At 41.6% G+C, this 17,221-nt stretch overlaps 2 protein-coding genes across 3 annotated transcripts; both read right to left on the bottom strand.

Moving 5' to 3' along the window:
* Nucleotides 1-3,365: 3,365 nt before the first annotated feature.
* dpysl2a (dihydropyrimidinase like 2a) lies at nucleotides 3,366-9,729 on the bottom strand. 2 transcript variants are annotated; one of them, XM_070905167.1, is made up of 15 exons: nucleotides 9,688-9,729; nucleotides 7,025-7,113; nucleotides 6,625-6,809; nucleotides 6,284-6,448; nucleotides 5,953-6,014; nucleotides 5,762-5,842; nucleotides 5,605-5,673; nucleotides 5,330-5,450; nucleotides 5,071-5,227; nucleotides 4,764-4,905; nucleotides 4,484-4,654; nucleotides 3,878-4,057; nucleotides 3,645-3,752; nucleotides 3,551-3,602; nucleotides 3,366-3,457 (listed from the first exon to the last, which is right to left on the bottom strand). In XM_070905167.1, the coding sequence occupies exons 1-15, from the start codon at nucleotides 9,727-9,729 to the stop codon at nucleotides 3,366-3,368; spliced, it is 1,716 nt and encodes a 571-aa protein (XP_070761268.1). The 2 variants fall into 2 exon arrangements, with proteins under 2 accessions (XP_070761268.1, XP_070761267.1); XM_070905166.1 differs by having other exon boundaries at nucleotides 3,551-3,752.
* Nucleotides 9,730-11,349: 1,620 nt separating this feature from the next.
* Nucleotides 11,350-15,697, bottom strand: bnip3la (BCL2 interacting protein 3 like a). Its single transcript, XM_070905030.1, has 6 exons — nucleotides 15,616-15,697; nucleotides 14,206-14,476; nucleotides 14,042-14,123; nucleotides 13,843-13,949; nucleotides 13,614-13,763; nucleotides 11,350-13,035 (listed from the first exon to the last, which is right to left on the bottom strand). Exons 1-6 carry the CDS (start codon nucleotides 15,665-15,667, stop codon nucleotides 12,987-12,989), a joined length of 711 nt encoding a protein of 236 aa, XP_070761131.1. The 5' UTR covers nucleotides 15,668-15,697; the 3' UTR covers nucleotides 11,350-12,986.
* Between the last annotated feature and the right edge of the window lie 1,524 nt (nucleotides 15,698-17,221).

Below are 17,221 nucleotides of genomic sequence, written 5' to 3'. Positions count from 1 at the left end.
TCATGCTCAGTCCTAATTGGACGACTGTCAAACAGCCAGGGGGCTTCACTAATAACACAGAACTTTTGTTGATGTGTGCATTCACTGTGACGTTGTCTTGCTCAGTTCATTTTACTAGAAGCGTCCCTGTGGGTGAAGTGTTTAAGGAGCTGGAGCACCAAAATGCTGCTCTGAAGCCGAGGCTGCGCATCACGACTCTGTGCCTCCACCTAGTGTCTCGCTGCCTCTCTGCATTTACTCCAGGCACGGCCAGGACGTCTTGTGACTCAGCTTATTTTACACACTTTATTTTATATGTAAAATAGTTATCTAATCTTTTCTGGCAAGGATTGTTGTATATCTGTAAATTTTTAAGAAGATTCCTGGGAAGGATTGTGTAATTCTGTACTAATTATAAGGTTGGTACACTTCCAATAGTCCAATAATTGCTTACATGACCAAGAGCATCTTTTGATCAGTGGTAGAAGAAAGATTCAGAGCCTTTGCTTAAGTAAAGCAGCTATGACACAATGTAAAAATACTCCATCACAAGTAAAAGTACTGCATAATTTTACTTACAATAAGTGTATAGTGCAGTAAAAGTATTTATGGTGCAGAAATATCACCCATTTGAGCTTTACATTGTTAAAGAAAAAGGTTTTAAGACATTTGTGCTATTTGTGTCTGTCTGCAAATAGTGTACATTTGATTTCACAAGTTTAATAACTGGACACAAGATGTCTGACTTCACTGAAAAGTCTATTCTCAGTGTTTGTGCGCTGGAAGTTTAAAGTTTCCACATCCCACTTGAGTAATTGGACCACGACTGGCCTACGAAGTTGTGATGTCACAAAAGCTTGTAGATACACATCATAAACTCAGATTTAAGGTGAGTACAGAGAAACTTTCCCCCTTTAGCAGATGAATGTGAAAACAAACATACTCTGCACATACATCATTCTGTACAGTGAAGGTCAAACATCCAAGCAACGTAACAATTTTACACATCTTTCTGGAGTGGAGGGGGACTTTAAATATTGTAGTATTGGATTGTTGTTACATATATTAGTGTTCAAGTAGCACTTTATTCTCATCTTCTATAAGGTCATGAAGTGTTTTGTTCGTAAAATCTCAACCTGCAAAGGAGCTAATAACCGCAGCTGTCACATAAATGTGGCAGTTAAATTGAGTTAAAAATGACAATCTCTCTCTTTTACCATGTAGAGTAGAAGCAGTAGAAAATGGAAAATACACAAGTAAGTATACTTGAGTAAATGTATTTTCCACTCCTACTTTTAATCATTGCGCAAATGTAAAAATGTGTCTACAGGCAAGAACACAATCAGTTTTCCAGACAGTAAGAGTTCAGTACATCTTGCATGGAAAATGTACAACTGCTTATCAACTCAACAAAACTAACTAAACTGAAATGTCTAAGAACTTTAAGTGTTTCATTTAAATTCTATATGGTTAACTTATTCATGTATTTAAAAAAAGAGTCAGTACCCTAAGTTTCATTTTTATTGGTTTAATCCACTGAAGTCAACACAGATAGGGTCAAATGCTGACAGGACCGATGATTTCCCCCAAAACCCTTGTATCCTACAAAACATACATGACTGAGAGAGTATCACACTTGCTGGGAGAGGGGCAACAACAGTGCTCAACATCACAACTCAATAACCATAACCAAGAAACTTCCCCAAATGTAAATCACTTCACATTATAGCTTGGCATACAAAACCTACACTTGACAAGGCAATGAGGAAGAAATAATCCAGTGTTTTACAGTATGGCCGCAGTGTGCCGTGAAACTGACTAACCCATTGTGGTTCAGTGAATACAGTTAACTACCTCGAGTGAATCTGGTGTGGACGATGCCGGGGCAGGTAGAGGGGTAAGAGAAGAGAAACTGGATATCTGGTAATTCATTCACAACACTAACACCGAGAACAGTGGACACATCATCAGCACGCTGTGAAGGATTTCATATACATACCGAAGCATTTTTCATCAGGTCTCCAAGATCAGGGTTCCACTTCTTTAAAGAGCCTTCATAGATACAGTGTGCTATCAATATCTTACAGAACAGGCAGGCAAAGTAGTTCAATTCAACAAATATCCTAATACATACAGACATATCCAATACAAATAAAAAGTTGCAAGCTCACATACATTTTTTTTACCATTTGGATTGTTACAGGTGCAAAACAAACTCTTGTCAAAACTGGGTAAATGGTGACTCTACTCTGGCTGCTGTTATTACAAAGCTCACACGACTGCTGAGTGGATGTTGACATCATCTGCACATATACAGCAATGGTCATATAGCACCAGGTGCAGAGAGGTTGTCTGCAAATCTCTAGCTTCTTCGTAGTGTCCGTCTGTATCCTGAACAATATACACCGGCCTGATTACTGAAAGCTTGTTGCCCTGACAACCTCTTAACAAACGTGAGGAAAAACAAACAAAATGATGAAATGAAGGAACAGGTTTATGTTTCTCAGACAAAATGTTATGTGCCAGCCGTTTCTCTGCCCATATTCAGGGCAGAGTTGAATGAGTGGTTTAACCCCAAAATACCCTTTCTTTTCCTTTCAGTGCAGTCAGCGCTTTCCAAAATGACTTAACGTAATAAAAACATTGATTTAAAAAAAAGTGCAACTATAAACACAAAAGGAAGACCAAGGTGAATTGTTCAGCTGCACAGAGTACCTACACAAAAATAAAATACTGCAAACGTCAGATAAAATTAGGTGTTACAAGAAGCAGAAACCATATTCTACAGTCTAATCTTTCATGATTAGTATTTTGAGTTTGAGAACATTTTTCGTACTAAAACAGCAATCTTACAGTGTAACAGTTTACTTTCAAATGAAGGTGGCACTGCAACACGACCACCAGCACATTCTAGCTTAGATCTGGGAAATTAAAAATTGTAAACACCTGAAGTTTCTAAAATGCCCGCTCATGAGACTGACCGCTTCTTGGGACTAACTTCTGTCAACTTTCTGAGCTAACAGGGCAACTTAACAGCTCAAACATGTACATCAAAAAAATATACAAAAAAATGTAAACAAATACATTTCATCAATAATCAAACTGGGCTTGAAAACAGCAAAAAAAAAGCTGCTTTAATTCACTTGAACCTTCCATGATGATGGAATGTGGCAGGAAAGATGAAACAAAATGGAATAGTGCCTTCTTCTTCTTTTTTTTTGCATGAAGTGACATAGTGGTAGTGTGTGAATAAGAATGGATGGAGTGCTTGTGGGTGGGGCGCAGGGGGAGTCAGAGGTGACCAGATGTGATGTGACAGCGGTAAGAGTGGCCCTCTGGCCCCGTGTTGCCCTGTGCCCCCCCCCCGGCTCAGCTGAGAAGAGAGCTTAGCCGAGGCTGGTGATGTTGGCTTTTCCACCAGGGGGAGCCACGATGCGTTGAGTGGTGCGACGAGGAACGTTGTCGTCAATTTGGGCGCCTAAAAAATGTACATACGATACAATATAGCTTAAATGCCTAGTCATGAAAGAGAGAGCTGAGAGCCAGGAATAAAATTTGCGCTTTCACTCACCAGACAGACTGAAGCCAGACTGGTGAAGGTTGCGCACTGGCTGGTGAGTAGACTGCTGTTGCTGCTGCTGCTGCTGCTGCTGCTGCTGCTTGGCAGGGGAGGTCTTCACTGAGGAGACTGTGGACATCACCTTGGGAGTCACAGTCACCTCACACACCGGCCCGTCATACTGGCCCCTGGGGACTCCTCGCAGATCTGTGAGCTACACACACAGGCCAATTCATCAGACCACGAGCTGTGTAGCTACCTATATTGTAGGAATTGAGTTTCTCCATAGCAGATGAATGCACCTGCTGAAAGGTGCGACTACCTGCACTTAGAACTCACCCTGCTGCGAGCCTTTATCCTCTTGTACACATGGTCAGAGAAGGGTTTACGGGTGACGTAGCGCCCGCAGCCCTCCGTGGTGTGAAGGCTGCCCTCCTCCAACACGATCTTGCCCTGGCTTATCACCACCACAGGACCTCCACGCATTTCTGTACCCTCAAAGATGTTATACTCCACAGCCTGGGAGGAGAAGAGATTTGATCAGCAGACTGGTTTAAACTGATTTTCACTTGGAGCAACACATCTGAAAATAGTTGTTTTGCCTGCAGGACACTGTTCACTGTAATACACATTAAGGAAGATCGACAGTACATTACATTAGATTATACTTGCAGTCCCTTTAAGTAACTTACTTTACTTACTTTTTTAATGGTTAAAATACAGTGTTTGCACTTAAATCTCAGATTATGCCTTACTCTATATTACTAAATCTATTGTTGCTCTTGTAGAAGTATGCTAATACCTTCAACAGCCACCTTACCTCTCTACAGAGCTAACTTAGCATGTTATAGCATGCAATGTGCATTCACCTACAATCTTAAGAATTAAGTCTCAACATGTCTAGGACACATAAATGAGTCAAAACAGGCAAAGTAACTATCTGACCAGGTTGTGGCTCTTAGCTGAGATGATCTTAGTGAAATCTGGGTCCCACAACACGAGGTCGGCATCAGACCCCACAGCGATGCGGCCCTTGCGGGGAAACAGGTTGAAGATCTTGGCTGCGTTTGTGCTGGTCACCGCCACAAACTGGTTCTCGTCCATCTTGCCAGTCACCTTTTGGGACAGGACAACAAATCACATGCTAGCATCTAAACATACACAAAAGGTCTTCATGATAGGAAGTTTTGGAATTTATGTGAAAAGTGGGTCGCATCAAGCTCACCACACATTTGTCCCAGATTAGGGACATCCTCTCCTCAGTGCCGTTGGTGCCCTCTGGGATTAGGGTGAAGTTATCTTTGCCGACTGCACGCTGGGAAGTCTGGAAAGTGCAGTGAGCGCTACCAGTCACCTGCAGGTCCCCACTAGATAAGAAAGAAAGCAAGAATGTGTATGCATGTACATGTTACCAAGGGTATTTTATAATGAATGGATGAGGTATAGCAGAGTAAAAATAAAATGCAGCACATAGCAGTAACACATGTCAAATTGTGCTCAGCTATCTTTAGGTCCTGGCACAGCGCACCTACCATGACAGCAGAGAGTTAAGGTAGTCGGGGGTGGTGGGATCAGGACTGAGCGGTGGAGAAGTGACATAGGTTGCCGCCTTGGCCCAGTTCTTGCTCCAGTAATGGGTACCGTCTGTGCCCAGGCTGGCAGATATGGGCTCTCCGTAAACCACAGCACCTACAGCAGTTGACAGGATGATGTCAGCACAAAAAAAGTGGAAGCCAGATGGACACAGGTAAAAGTGTACAGTAAATTTGCAAAGAAAAAGTTCAAAATTACCCCTTTTCCTGGCGAGGGCAATGACATCAGCAGCACTCTTGCTCATCACCTTGGTGATGTAGAGGGGACAGTTGGTCTGATTGGCTATGGTGACAGAGCGATTGACTGCCTCGGCCTCCACCTGCAGACACGCAAAGTGAGATTCATCAGTAGCCTGGTGACGGCGCCTCTTCTCATCTATACTATATTCTGGGTCTTTTTATCTTAAAAGCACATTATCACGAAACATTTTCTCTTTTGGCTACAGTTATTGGGAAACCAGTCCTCCGTCGTACCTCCTCTGGGCGGCTGAGCACATGGCCTTCGGGGCCAGTGATCCCCAGCTCGAGAATACGTCTCTGCTCCTAAAATCCACACAAGAACATTAGAATCCAAAATGGCAAAAGCTGCTTACAACTGAGACTTGCCCGACTTAATCGTTGGTTCTGTTACCTCTGCAATGATGTCTCCATTCTCAGCGTGCACCTGCGCAATGGCTCCAAGGTCTCTAATGACACTGAACACCTCATAGATCTAAAAGGAAATGATACACACTAGTAGGGCAGTCATGTAAGCCAAAGACATTTTAGAGGCTCAAAAACAAATGCCATGACAGACAGCTCAGTAGAGCATGCAGAGCATACCTCAGAGTCAGAAAGTTGGAAAACATCCTTATAAGCCAAATAGACCAGGAAAGAGTTGACACCTGAAGATAGAAAACTTATGAGAAAACAGCCAAAGGTGGAATAAAGAGAGCAAAAGAGGGAAAACCCAGAGCGAAGGAGAAAAGTAAAATCAAAAGGATAAAAAATTACAAAGCAGAAACATTTAGTTGTTTTATCGTCTGTGATAAGTGGTTTTCCCCATGCAATGTCAGAGAAACACTTTTTATTGAAACATAATGACGGAGAAACATTTCTGTACCAGTAAAAGCGGCAGGTAAGTCAGGGATTTTTAGTTATGTTGACAGCATACCATGATCCTTCACTAGGGCCTCCATCTCCTCTTGAGTGCCTTTGTTCCACTCAGTGATGTCCACATGCAGAGAATAGTCACAGCAGGACTTGCTATCAGCCCACTCCCTCCACTGCTTGAAAGCTGCAACCAGGCTGACGCCAGGCTCCGGCACCACATGGTCAACTGTAAAAACACAAACAAACAAACAGGTTGGACTTAATGTGCACACGCAAACTGCATAACTGAATCATATGCTTGACGACATGCACATCTGCAGTGTTATAATCCCTGAAACATTATTACTGAGCCTTTAAACTGATTCACAACACACGTGGAAATCTGTGTGATGTAATACATACTGATCATTGTCGTCCCCCCAGCCAGGGCCGCCCTAGTGCCCTGGTAGAAGTCATCTGCTGCCACCATGCCTCGGTCAGGCATCTGGAATCGGGTGTGCACGTCAATCCCCCCAGGCATCACCATTCTCCCATGAGCCTCTATGATCTTGACTCCTCCGGGAACAATGAGGTTGTCTCCTATTTGCCTGAAGAGACAAATGAGAGGAAACCTGATGAAACTGAGACAATCTAGATTCCAAGAACGAAGGCAATAGGTGTGTGTGTGTGGCGTTCTTGACAACATGATTAAATATTTTTCATTCATTCGTCATATGACCCCTATAAGAGTTAGAAGCTCACCTGCATTGCAACAACAAACATTTTAAAAAAGTAGCCCTGCTAATCTTCAAACTGAACTTACTTGATGACTCCATCCTCCATGTAGATATCAGCCAAGAATGACTGATCATCGTTCACTATCTTTGCTCCTTTGATGAGGAGACGGTCACTCTGAAAGGAGGAGACAGCACTTCACATTACCCATAAACCACAAAAAAAATCTAGCCACCTGCTGAGCAGAGTAAAGGAGTCAAACTTTAGAGATTCATTTAGCTCAATGTATTTCCCAGTTAGGTCAGAGAGAGACAATGCTGCTGAAGTTGTGAAATAGCTAATGGTTACCACATGGATCAATCCATACCAGCTTTTATCATCAATCGATGATTAGGGTTATCCTACATGGTTACATTATTCACACATATTAGACACGTCATTTGAAGGCAATTATTGATCAAAACCCCTCAAGTAAGAGCACAAACTCTTGAGTGGCACAATTAATTCAACCCGTATGAGATGAAAGGAGAGCTTACTAGGCTGGCCTACTTCTCCTACAGGCTTGCTGGGGTCTCTGAGGACAGTGAAGGGAGCTTAATGAAGACAAAAGTGGTTTACTACAAACCTCACAGCAGAAAACACTCATTTACTAATGTGCAGAATGATTGGACACGGACAGCAGGGATGCATTAGGTATACATATCATGGCTGTATGGACAGGATCTCCCAGGCCATTACTCTCCTATAAGTGGGTCACATAACCTATATCCTCTCTGTGCCCGAGTGGTCAGCAACGAGTGCACGGAGGTCGTCATGTACCTCAGCTCAAAATGGCTTTCATTGTGCAAAAATTGCAGCAGTCCTTAACTCCCTAAATGAATGCATCAGAATATAGAGGATATATATTCTCTGCAGTAAAAATGGACCCTCATGATTAATCCTATAACGTACAGTCATAAAACTGAATTGATTACTGAGAACTCAATGTACTTAGGAAAGGGCTCAGTGTCAAGCAGCGTAGGCTATACTATAAATGGAAGGAGGAACTGAGCGTCACATACACAGAACTACACTCAGTTGCCAGTTTATTACGTTCACTGCAGGATTGTTGTACTAGGCTGCATTAGTTTTAGCTAGGTATACCTAATAAACTGGCCACTGAGTGCATGTTACAGCTGACTGTAACTAAAAATAATCAGCATGAATAAAACATGACTTCCAAGTTGCATAAACATCATTGTCTCTGGTTATTTCACGTAATACAACAAAAGCTTAACAAGCAAGCAGCTAATAAACAAGAGACCATGCTTATAATCGTGATTAATAAATAATGTTGCTTTTCCATCACCATCATCATATCAATGTATAGCTGCAACTAGTGATTATTTTCACCATCAGTTAATGCATTTTTAATATTTTGTTTAAATGTTCAAGAAAACGTCAAACGTCAATGACAGTCTTATGAGCCAAATAAATGTCAAAAATAATAAGAGACAAAGAGAAATGTGCTCATTATCACTGTTGTTTTAATTGACTGAAGACAAACAAATGAATAGTCAAAATAATCGGGAAGGACCACCCCTGTCTATCACTGTGAGGCTCTGACTGCAACCTTCACATCATTGCTATTATTTTCTGCTCTAGAGACGAAGTGATGTGACAATTCAGTTACTGTTGTTCAGGGACAAAGCCTGATCTTTTTTGTCAAAAGCTCTGCAGAATGCAACTATCTGCTTCATTCCCAACTAATAAGTGGTGTCTGACTGTGTGTGAGGGCCTGGGGGACTGCTGCAGAGTTACTGCTGTCTGCATGTTGTGTCTGGGATGTCAGGGCTGTGTGTTTATAACCCTGCCTCGACCTGTGAGAGAGAGACCTGACAACTGCCTCGATAACTGCCTGTACAAGACAGAGTCTGAGCCTGAGCCAATACATTTCACAAGGCAGTTTTGTGTTGTCGAATGATCAAACTTAAACCAGTTGCTGCCTATATGCTTCAGCACTCGGGCTTTAGCTGCATGATGAAAGCTTAGGGAAAAAGGTTTGGATGGGTTTTTGGATGGGTGCTGTCCAATGACCTACTTTACAAAAGAGATTTTACTTCTTTTAACTGTCACGGCATCCCTACTGTAGGCCCTTAATACTGGGCTTTCTGGTTGAAAAGCTGCATCATGAAGCAAAACAGACATTATATGATCAAATCCCAACAGTATATATATATCACAGAATCAGGGTTAAATAACACAAGATAGAGCTAGCTGTAGCATTGGAAGATTCTGCAAAAATCTAGCTCTCCAAAATGAAAGAATAAAAAAAGACAGAGCACTGAAGAGGGCAGGCTATGTGGATGTCTGAGGATGAAAAATGAAATGATGACTGTGAGGGAACCTGTACCTAAACTACAGCCTACATTGCTGAGGATGCTGGCAAACGTTACAGCTACTAATGACAGCTAAAGGAGCTGCTTCAGTCAAGCTCTGGGCGTTCATTATACAGAAAATACTACCTAAGCCCCAAATGAGGAATTGTGAAGGAGCTTGCTGCAAACCCACTGGCTGGTTATCATTATTCATCCCGGGCTGTCAGTATGTGGAGCTGCTGGTGACAGCGTCAGTGTAGATGAATGGACACGCCAGCTAAGCGTTGGCTAGCTTTTGGTCTAATCCTGAGGCTCGCCGCACGTTAAAAACAAAAAAGCCCACCGCCGCTGAAGGACAAATGTAATATTTTTCAAATAATGAAACAAAACTCACTGTAATTCGTGGAATGTTCTTCTTTCCTTGGTACCCCGACATTTTGAAGATGCCTCTGACACAGCTGTCCCCTGCCTCTTGGCTAACGCTAGCTAGCTGGACTGGAAAACCTCAGTTGCCAATGAAAGGATGAATGGATGCTCTGCTTGCTGGCCAGTCGACGCCCTGGGTGATCTGTGCCTATCTGACAATTTCTGTCGACAGCAGGTAGTGCAGCCTAACAGATAATTTTCAATGAGTGGCTATATCTTTGCCTAACAGTCCTATCCTTGGATTTGCTGCTAGAATAGGTCCCTGAAGCCCAGACAAGCACCAAGAGGAGAAGGGCCACAAAGAGGAACCGCGCATGCGCACTGCCCCACCCTGCTCAGCTACAGCTCCATGTTTCTTTCATGTGTTTTCATCAGTTTGGGGGAAACAGGTTAAGCATCGCCTGTTTGATTGACTGTGTCAGATCAGAGCATAGGGCAGGGACCTCAACAAGTTATTGGGGAGTAAAATAATTACAATGATTAACAGTTATTGTGGTTGATTAACTTTGCAATTACATGTTTCTATAAATAAGCTGGAGAGAACTTTTTACAGGGAGCAGTCACATAAGATGAGCTTTTGCCCTGGGCACACAATTTGTCTTATTACTTACATTAACAGTTGTTTCTGACTTGGATAAACTTGTGATTACTGTATGTATAGCTGGAAATAGTCATAACACTATATACCACTATGAGCAATGTTACACTTTAATGTCATGTTTCCAATATGATAACAATCAGACGTCTAGGTCTTTGCTACTGCACTGATAGAATAAAATTTGACTATTATACTTGACAATTAACCAGGGCCCTGCCCTGCCTATGAACAAGCCATGTTTGGTCTTTACAATACTGTACAAGGTAAACCTCTCTCTGATGGATCACAATGGACGAGACTGAAATTTACCAGTCAAAGGCATGTAAGTAAGCAAATAATTAGGATTAGAAGCAATTAAAATCAAATCCATTTAACATTGCCCCTCATCTCATCTCTTTGTCATTATTGTGGAAGAAAGGATGAAGAAAGGACCAATGTACAAGGAGAAAAGAGAAGAGATGCTTTCTAGAGGAATGATTTGGGATATCCATGGCCTGAAAAGGGTTGGGCCTGTGACCAAAAGGTTGCCGTTTTGATCCCTGAACCATCAGGATAAATCTGTGTGGGCAAAGTGAAAGTGTGGCACTTGCCCCTCTGTCATTACCACCACTGTGGAGCCCTTAGGCAAGAGCCTTAACCCCAAACTGTTGAGCTACTCAGTGGCCCACTATGGATGTGCTGGGCTGCTTCCAGATGTGTATGTGTGTGAACATGAGAATTAAAAAGAGTGTTGCTCTCAGCTGAATTTAAAAAAGGTTACAAATGCATGTAGATGTTTTGAAGCTTCTTTAAAGGCATTTAGCTACTAGCTTGAATAAGTAACAGAATTCATTTTGAACTGAGTTAATGGATATTAGTTGGAAGAGGAGTTTAAGCCTTACCTAAATTAGAGGGGAAGGACATGAATTTAGAAAATGTACTTCCATAGACAAAAATTGTATTTATGTCTCAGCCTCTGTATTCAATACAAAGACCATTCAAAATTTACAATGGTCACTGCTGCTCATTAATCAGCTGCACAGAAGCCCGTAATGATGATATGTGCATTTTATTAGTTATTATGACTTAAATAATGCATTAAGGTCTGTGGAGCTCTGTCCACTCCCTTTCTATTTATATCTCAGCCATTGTATACAGTACAAACTTTATTCAAATTCCAAAATGCTCTGTATTGCACACCGATCAACTGTACATAAGCCTGTTAGGATGACATGGAGTTAGTATGAGTTATATAATGCATTAAAGCCTGAACGCATGTTGAGTACTTTAAACCCAATACAGCCAATACTGTACATTATGGTCTGAGATTTTTCATATGACTCTGTAATGTCATCCATTTTCAACACTGACAGAAGAATCATCCAGTCATCCAATCAGCATCAATATACTGAAATCACATACATTTTCGTCAGGAAATGCTCCTCTACTTCCTCTGGAAGTTCTACACACACTGTACACTGTTTATTGTATTGTGTTATGCGAAATGATTCCACAGTGTAATCTACATAAAAGTCTGATAACACTCTTAAATGAGGCCCCTGGAAATACCTTCCTCTGTGGTGGTTTCTGCCACTGCCGCTTCGGCAATTAAACGACAGGAAAAAACACATTACGTACACTGCCACAAAGCTATATAATAACAATGATATAATATGCAGTAATAGCAATGTATAAACAAATTATACAATGTCAAATGGTGTACAAGGGGCAGATCACAGCTTAAATTATTTTTCACATCTACATCTTTAAATATGTAAACATATAATAAAATCAAAATAACAAAATAAAAAAACAGTCTAAGATGAATCACCAATGTGCAATGGTGAAAGATACAAATTTGGCACTTTGCCATTGCTGCTATGTTATGTTAAAGACAAAGATATGTAGGCAAAAAGAAATAAAAATAGCATATGGCCTGGTAAATTGCCATCCAGCCGAGGTTCCACTAGCATAGGTACTCAAACAACCCCATTGTAAAAATGTTGGAGCTACATACTAGATCAATGTTTAAGTTTTCCAACCTTCATGAAAACAAAGCTTTTAAACTCAACATGATGCACCTTCTATTCGCAAAAAGGTGTGGAATTTAAAAACAAATCCCACTGTGCAGCATCATTTATCCCCCCCAATAACTGCACCTTGAATGTTTAGTCTAAAAAGTTAAGGCGAGAAAAGTCCTTTCTGTTACCAGAGCCAATTCAATTTGTCTGTATTGCAGATATGGCGCATATTTTTGGTTCATACACTCTGCCAACTGAAACACCAGTGGAGAGATGCAGCTTGGGAGAGGGCCAGATTTCTCATGACATAACATCAAAACAAATAGAAAAACTTCCACCCTGAAGCCACCTGACATCAAATCCTTGTCACATACTTTTGAGTTGAATAGGATGACTAATGTTTTTTCCAGCAGGGTCTGTTATCTACTGGATTCAAGTTGGTGACAACTGCTGGGTACAACGTTGCCCTGTGTCAAAATGTGATGGAGTGCAACCACATTACGTCATGTCTATATAACTCTATAACTACATCTACAATGTGACAGAATTTAATGCTGATTGGAAGAGAAATGTGGGTGTACAATAGATGCAGAGAGACAGCTTGACTACAGGAGGATGGTTGAGAGACTTGGAGACAGGAGAACATCCAGGCACTGCTTCGTCTTCTTTTCAGTAAGAGCTGGTGGAGGCTGTGGCAATTCTCTTCCCAATGTACACCCTAGAAACAAAAACGAAAGACAATGCATGATATCAAACCAGTTGGAAAAAAAAAAAATAGCGAGGCAGCCGTCAATCCATATCACCTGATCAATTATAATTAAGGTACACATTTTCATAAACATCTAGGCCCGCTCTCCATTTTGAATGTAATAAGGCTATCCCAATGAATAGCTACAACTTGCAGGTGACAGAAGCTACTGCTGCGGTCGCTGGTTCCTACTCTACTCTTAAACCTTTAGAGCAAAGAGGACAAGGTTCACTATTCAGGTGCGGGTTGCTTGTAGAAGAATTTTCACTGTTTTATGAATGAGGCCCAGACCTGAGCAGACATGCATCAGATACATACATTGCAGTCATCTTGGACACCAAAAATAGCAGTGCACTGATAAACTGACAATGACACAGCCTGTACTGACCCTGTCCTATGGCACACAGTGAGTCACTAAAAATACCAAACTGCCACTGGCAAGTAAAAAAACATCAGTGCAGCCAGAGAAAACATAACTTTTTCAATTCAAAGCCAAGCTGGGCATTATGTCCCTGCATGAAGATAGAACTGCATGAATCCAGACTTACCCGAGGCCAAGAGCAAAGATGTGTGAGATGAGTAAGGAAGGGATGAAGACTTTGAGGAATTCAGCAGAGAAGATGCCACCTTTCTTCATGACTCCACTCTTCCTCATACTGAGAGATACTGAACGTCGGGGGTGCCTGAAGTGGAACTCCCTGAGAGGAATAATCAATTAACCAGTTAATGCTAAATTATTTCAATATCCTGAACCGCTATTAGTGAGAGTCTGCTTACTTTGGCGGAATGTTTTCTGGTCTGCTGGACCAATCAGAGACCCAGTCTACTTCTTTGTTTAGCAGGATGTCTTCGTCTCTGTCCTGCTCTGGACCGTCTTCCTCTGACTGCAAATGTGGAGGTAAAGCAATTAGATTTCATGGTAAAATGAAAAGACTTGAAAAGGGTTTGAACTTTAGAGTTAAATATGTTGCTTTACTTGACTGCCTCTTGAGCTGGGCATCTCCACATCAAAAGTTATCTGACCCTCATCCTGGTCTGGACTTGGTGGCCTGTGAGGACTGATCGGGATGAAAAACAAACTTGTAACAACAAAACCGCATCTGAGCTTTAAAGAGCATATATAACGGCCTTTGTTCCTACCTATCACAGGAGGAGCTACTTTGGCTGGATTCGTGCTGTGCATCCAGGAGGATCTTTTCCATGTCTCCATTGTGGATGGAGGAGGATGACGGCACATGCTCTAGTCCTCCAATCAGGGTTTCGTCATTCTCAGGCACCACTTCCAAGGTCTGCAGAGTTTGACTCATGCCAGCATTTGCGTTTATTTGGTCTGCAGCGGGTGTCATTAGCAGGTCAGTCTGCACGCCCTGGGCCCCTGTGTTTCCATTCAGCTCCAGCTCTACCCAAGAGCCTTAGCAAAACAAGGGTCAAGAGAGGGGGAAGGAAGGGAAATTGAGCTTGTTTTGTTAAAGTGCAAAGCTAACAGCAGATTGTATACCGCACCACACCCCTGCCTCCTATCAAAAGCAAACAGCTGACCCACATTTCCTGCACCACTGACACTGTGCATTCAAAATGAACTGGCTGTGCACTGCATCCATGGTAGCATGCATTTCTTTGTGCCACTGCCCCACAAACAGCTTGCTAGTTTTTTTTTCCAGACAGGAGGGGGTTATGTAATCTCTTACGGCCAGCGGGGCTTGGGTGAGCACAGAATGTAAACCTTGTGATAGCATGAGATGCCTTTTTTTTTATCCCCCCGTTTTGGGCTTGCTAAAAATAAACTATAATTTAAATATTTCGACGACGCACGTATGGATGACCGAGTGCACATTTACAGACGACTGTGTCATCAGTGCTGCTCTCAAGTGAGGTCTTGCATAACTGCAGAGTGCAGTGTGAGACAATTTGCCCAGACATGTCGCTGTTCCAGCTGTGGTGTTGTCACACATAAAGCGCACGTCCCGGTTTTTCGTCCGAGCTAATCCTTTAGTCCTTAAAAAAATTGTTTAGTGGTTTGAGTCTGAACTCGCCTTTCGCCAGTTTAGTGTTTTAAATGTGTTTTGGGAGCTATTAGTCTGCAGGCACTTGAGCTAATATCCTACCATTGTCTTCCAATAGACATTATATTTATTTAAGAAGACTGTGGCCTATTGAATAAAAAGGCAACTCGACTAACGTTACACAAGGAGCGAGAGGGATATGACCCATTATCAGAAAATAGTCGCAAATAATAGCAACATTTATTTCGTCTATTGTCCCCAACTTGTTTTCATTTTGGCTAGAGCCCGCCCTACGCCAACTCGTGTACGTGATTGGCTGCCCCCCCATCAATCAAACATTTACCACGACGCAATTGGCTAGCTTGCGGCAACGTCAAACAACATCACCCTCCACCCCTCCCAGAAGAAGAGGAAATGCCATACCCGATGTAACTTTTACTATAAAAATCACTATTATACAAATTTTCTCAAAAACACACACACTCATTAAGAATATCTAAAGTAGCCTTTGTACCGTGGGGCACGGAAAACTGACGGCAGTACGTACCGTGAAGTCCGGGCTCTTCGTTATTGTTACGTTGAGCAGCAGCGGTGGACATGTTGACTACCCAGTTTTAGCATTCATCAACATGACACGCAGACAAACTAAAATGTGCGCATGCGCCAAATCTGTCCACAGTCCAGACAAGACAGATAAATGACCAAAGGCAGGCTCTAGATCAGTGATGAACAACATTTTGTTATTTCATTTTCACAATAGCTACTTGTCATAAAAATGTGATGTTGCGTTACAACAAGCTTTAGTATCATTTATGCATGCACGCAATAAAAATGTGATAAAGAAAGAAGTTCAAACCAAATACATGTGCACTATCATTAGGTCCTGACTAGCTGATTGTGGTGGACCTGGGTGGACTCTCTTTCTATCTGAGCCATCTGAGTCTGTGCAGGGTTTGAGGACTGATGATAGTCGTGAGGCTAGCCCCTATCACTCACTCTGTAAGTAAGTGCTGCGTTGGCTGGACTCAGCTATTACTGTGGTTGCAGACATCCATTAGCAGTGTTTCCTGTGGATTTGTAGAGGATGGGTCTGTAGTATACATCACCCCTCCAGTTCTATTAAAGTGTCTTGTTGGTGTTTAATTAATTGGATGGGGTTTCTTTTGCAGGAAGATATATAAATATCAGAAAGTATCACATACAGTGATAGGCAGTGGGTTACATGAACACGTGATTTCAGAGTGCTTGAATAAAGGAAGACAGCACTTGGGTAACCCATGCTATCAATCTGTTCTTAAGGCTGGGTATTGATCCCAAGAGTGGTGGGAGTGGGAACAGGTGCAGACTGCGGTCATAAAACTATATATGATGTTGGAAAAGTATTTGCTAATGGACTCATCAGTGGCAATAAGAAGTGGATTGCAGTGGTAAATACATTCTTAGACAATAATTTCAGCAGCACTGTCTGGCACCACTGTAGGGATTTGAAAATATTCTGCCCTTTTGAAAGCACTGCAGCAACTCTGCCTCACTGATGAAACAGCACTAAAGTAAGCCTAACCATGTTTTGAAATGCTTTTCTGATTTATAAACAGTATGTCAGGCTTAGTTTTGTAATACAAAGCGCCACAATAACAACAACCACATCTTGATAAAGCTTCTATTTATGTGATCATTTCACATTTACAGCACATTATCTTCCATACACAAAACTATAAAGCAGTTTAATCATATTATTCAGAATTCAGGTTTGAAATATTTTATTACTTTTCATCTAAATTGTACTTTATTCCATTTGACAAAGACAAACATCGCTGTACAATGAACCATTTGTAGTTTTTTCTTTCCCCCCCAAACAGATCACCAAAACTCTCCTACAATCTTTATTCAAGAGCCCCTTAAAAGAAAAAACAAAACAAAATACAAATTAAAGAAATTCACAAAAATAAAAAGTGCATTTTGTTTTAACTCCTGTGGTACATTAAACATGTATATAATGCTGCTTCAAGTGGAAAAACCTCATAACTCCAATTTAGACAGTTTCCTTGAGATTTCATGATCCTTTGTATGTAGGGCAAGTTTTGTTGACCCAAGGTTCACGTTTAAAAACCATTATAGCAACTTGAATTTCAAAAAGTGTATGAGCTACCTGT

This window comes from Enoplosus armatus, chromosome 4 (genome assembly GCF_043641665.1).
Source record: "Enoplosus armatus isolate fEnoArm2 chromosome 4, fEnoArm2.hap1, whole genome shotgun sequence".
Taxonomy (NCBI): Eukaryota; Metazoa; Chordata; class Actinopteri; order Centrarchiformes; family Enoplosidae; genus Enoplosus; species Enoplosus armatus.
The sequence above is the reverse complement of the archived record's forward strand: the minus strand, read 5'-3'. Positions and strand labels throughout refer to the sequence as shown.

Coding starts and splice junctions, on each gene's coding strand:
- bnip3la (XM_070905030.1), bottom strand. CDS start 15,667: ATGTCCACCGCTGCTGCTCAACGTAACAATAACGAAGAGCCCGGACTT. Junction 13,950..14,041: donor CCAGCTCAAGAGGCAGTCAA/GTAAAGCAACAT, acceptor CCACATTTGCAG/TCAGAGGAAGACGGTCCAGA. Junction 13,764..13,842: donor CCAGAAAACATTCCGCCAAA/GTAAGCAGACTC, acceptor TATTCCTCTCAG/GGAGTTCCACTTCAGGCACC.
- dpysl2a (XM_070905166.1), bottom strand. CDS start 9,729: ATGTCGGGGTACCAAGGAAAGAAGAACATTCCACGAATTACA. Junction 5,674..5,761: donor ATGGAGACATCATTGCAGAG/GTAACAGAACCA, acceptor TGTGGATTTTAG/GAGCAGAGACGTATTCTCGA. Junction 3,458..3,550: donor GTCTGGCTTCAGTCTGTCTG/GTGAGTGAAAGC, acceptor TACATTTTTTAG/GCGCCCAAATTGACGACAAC.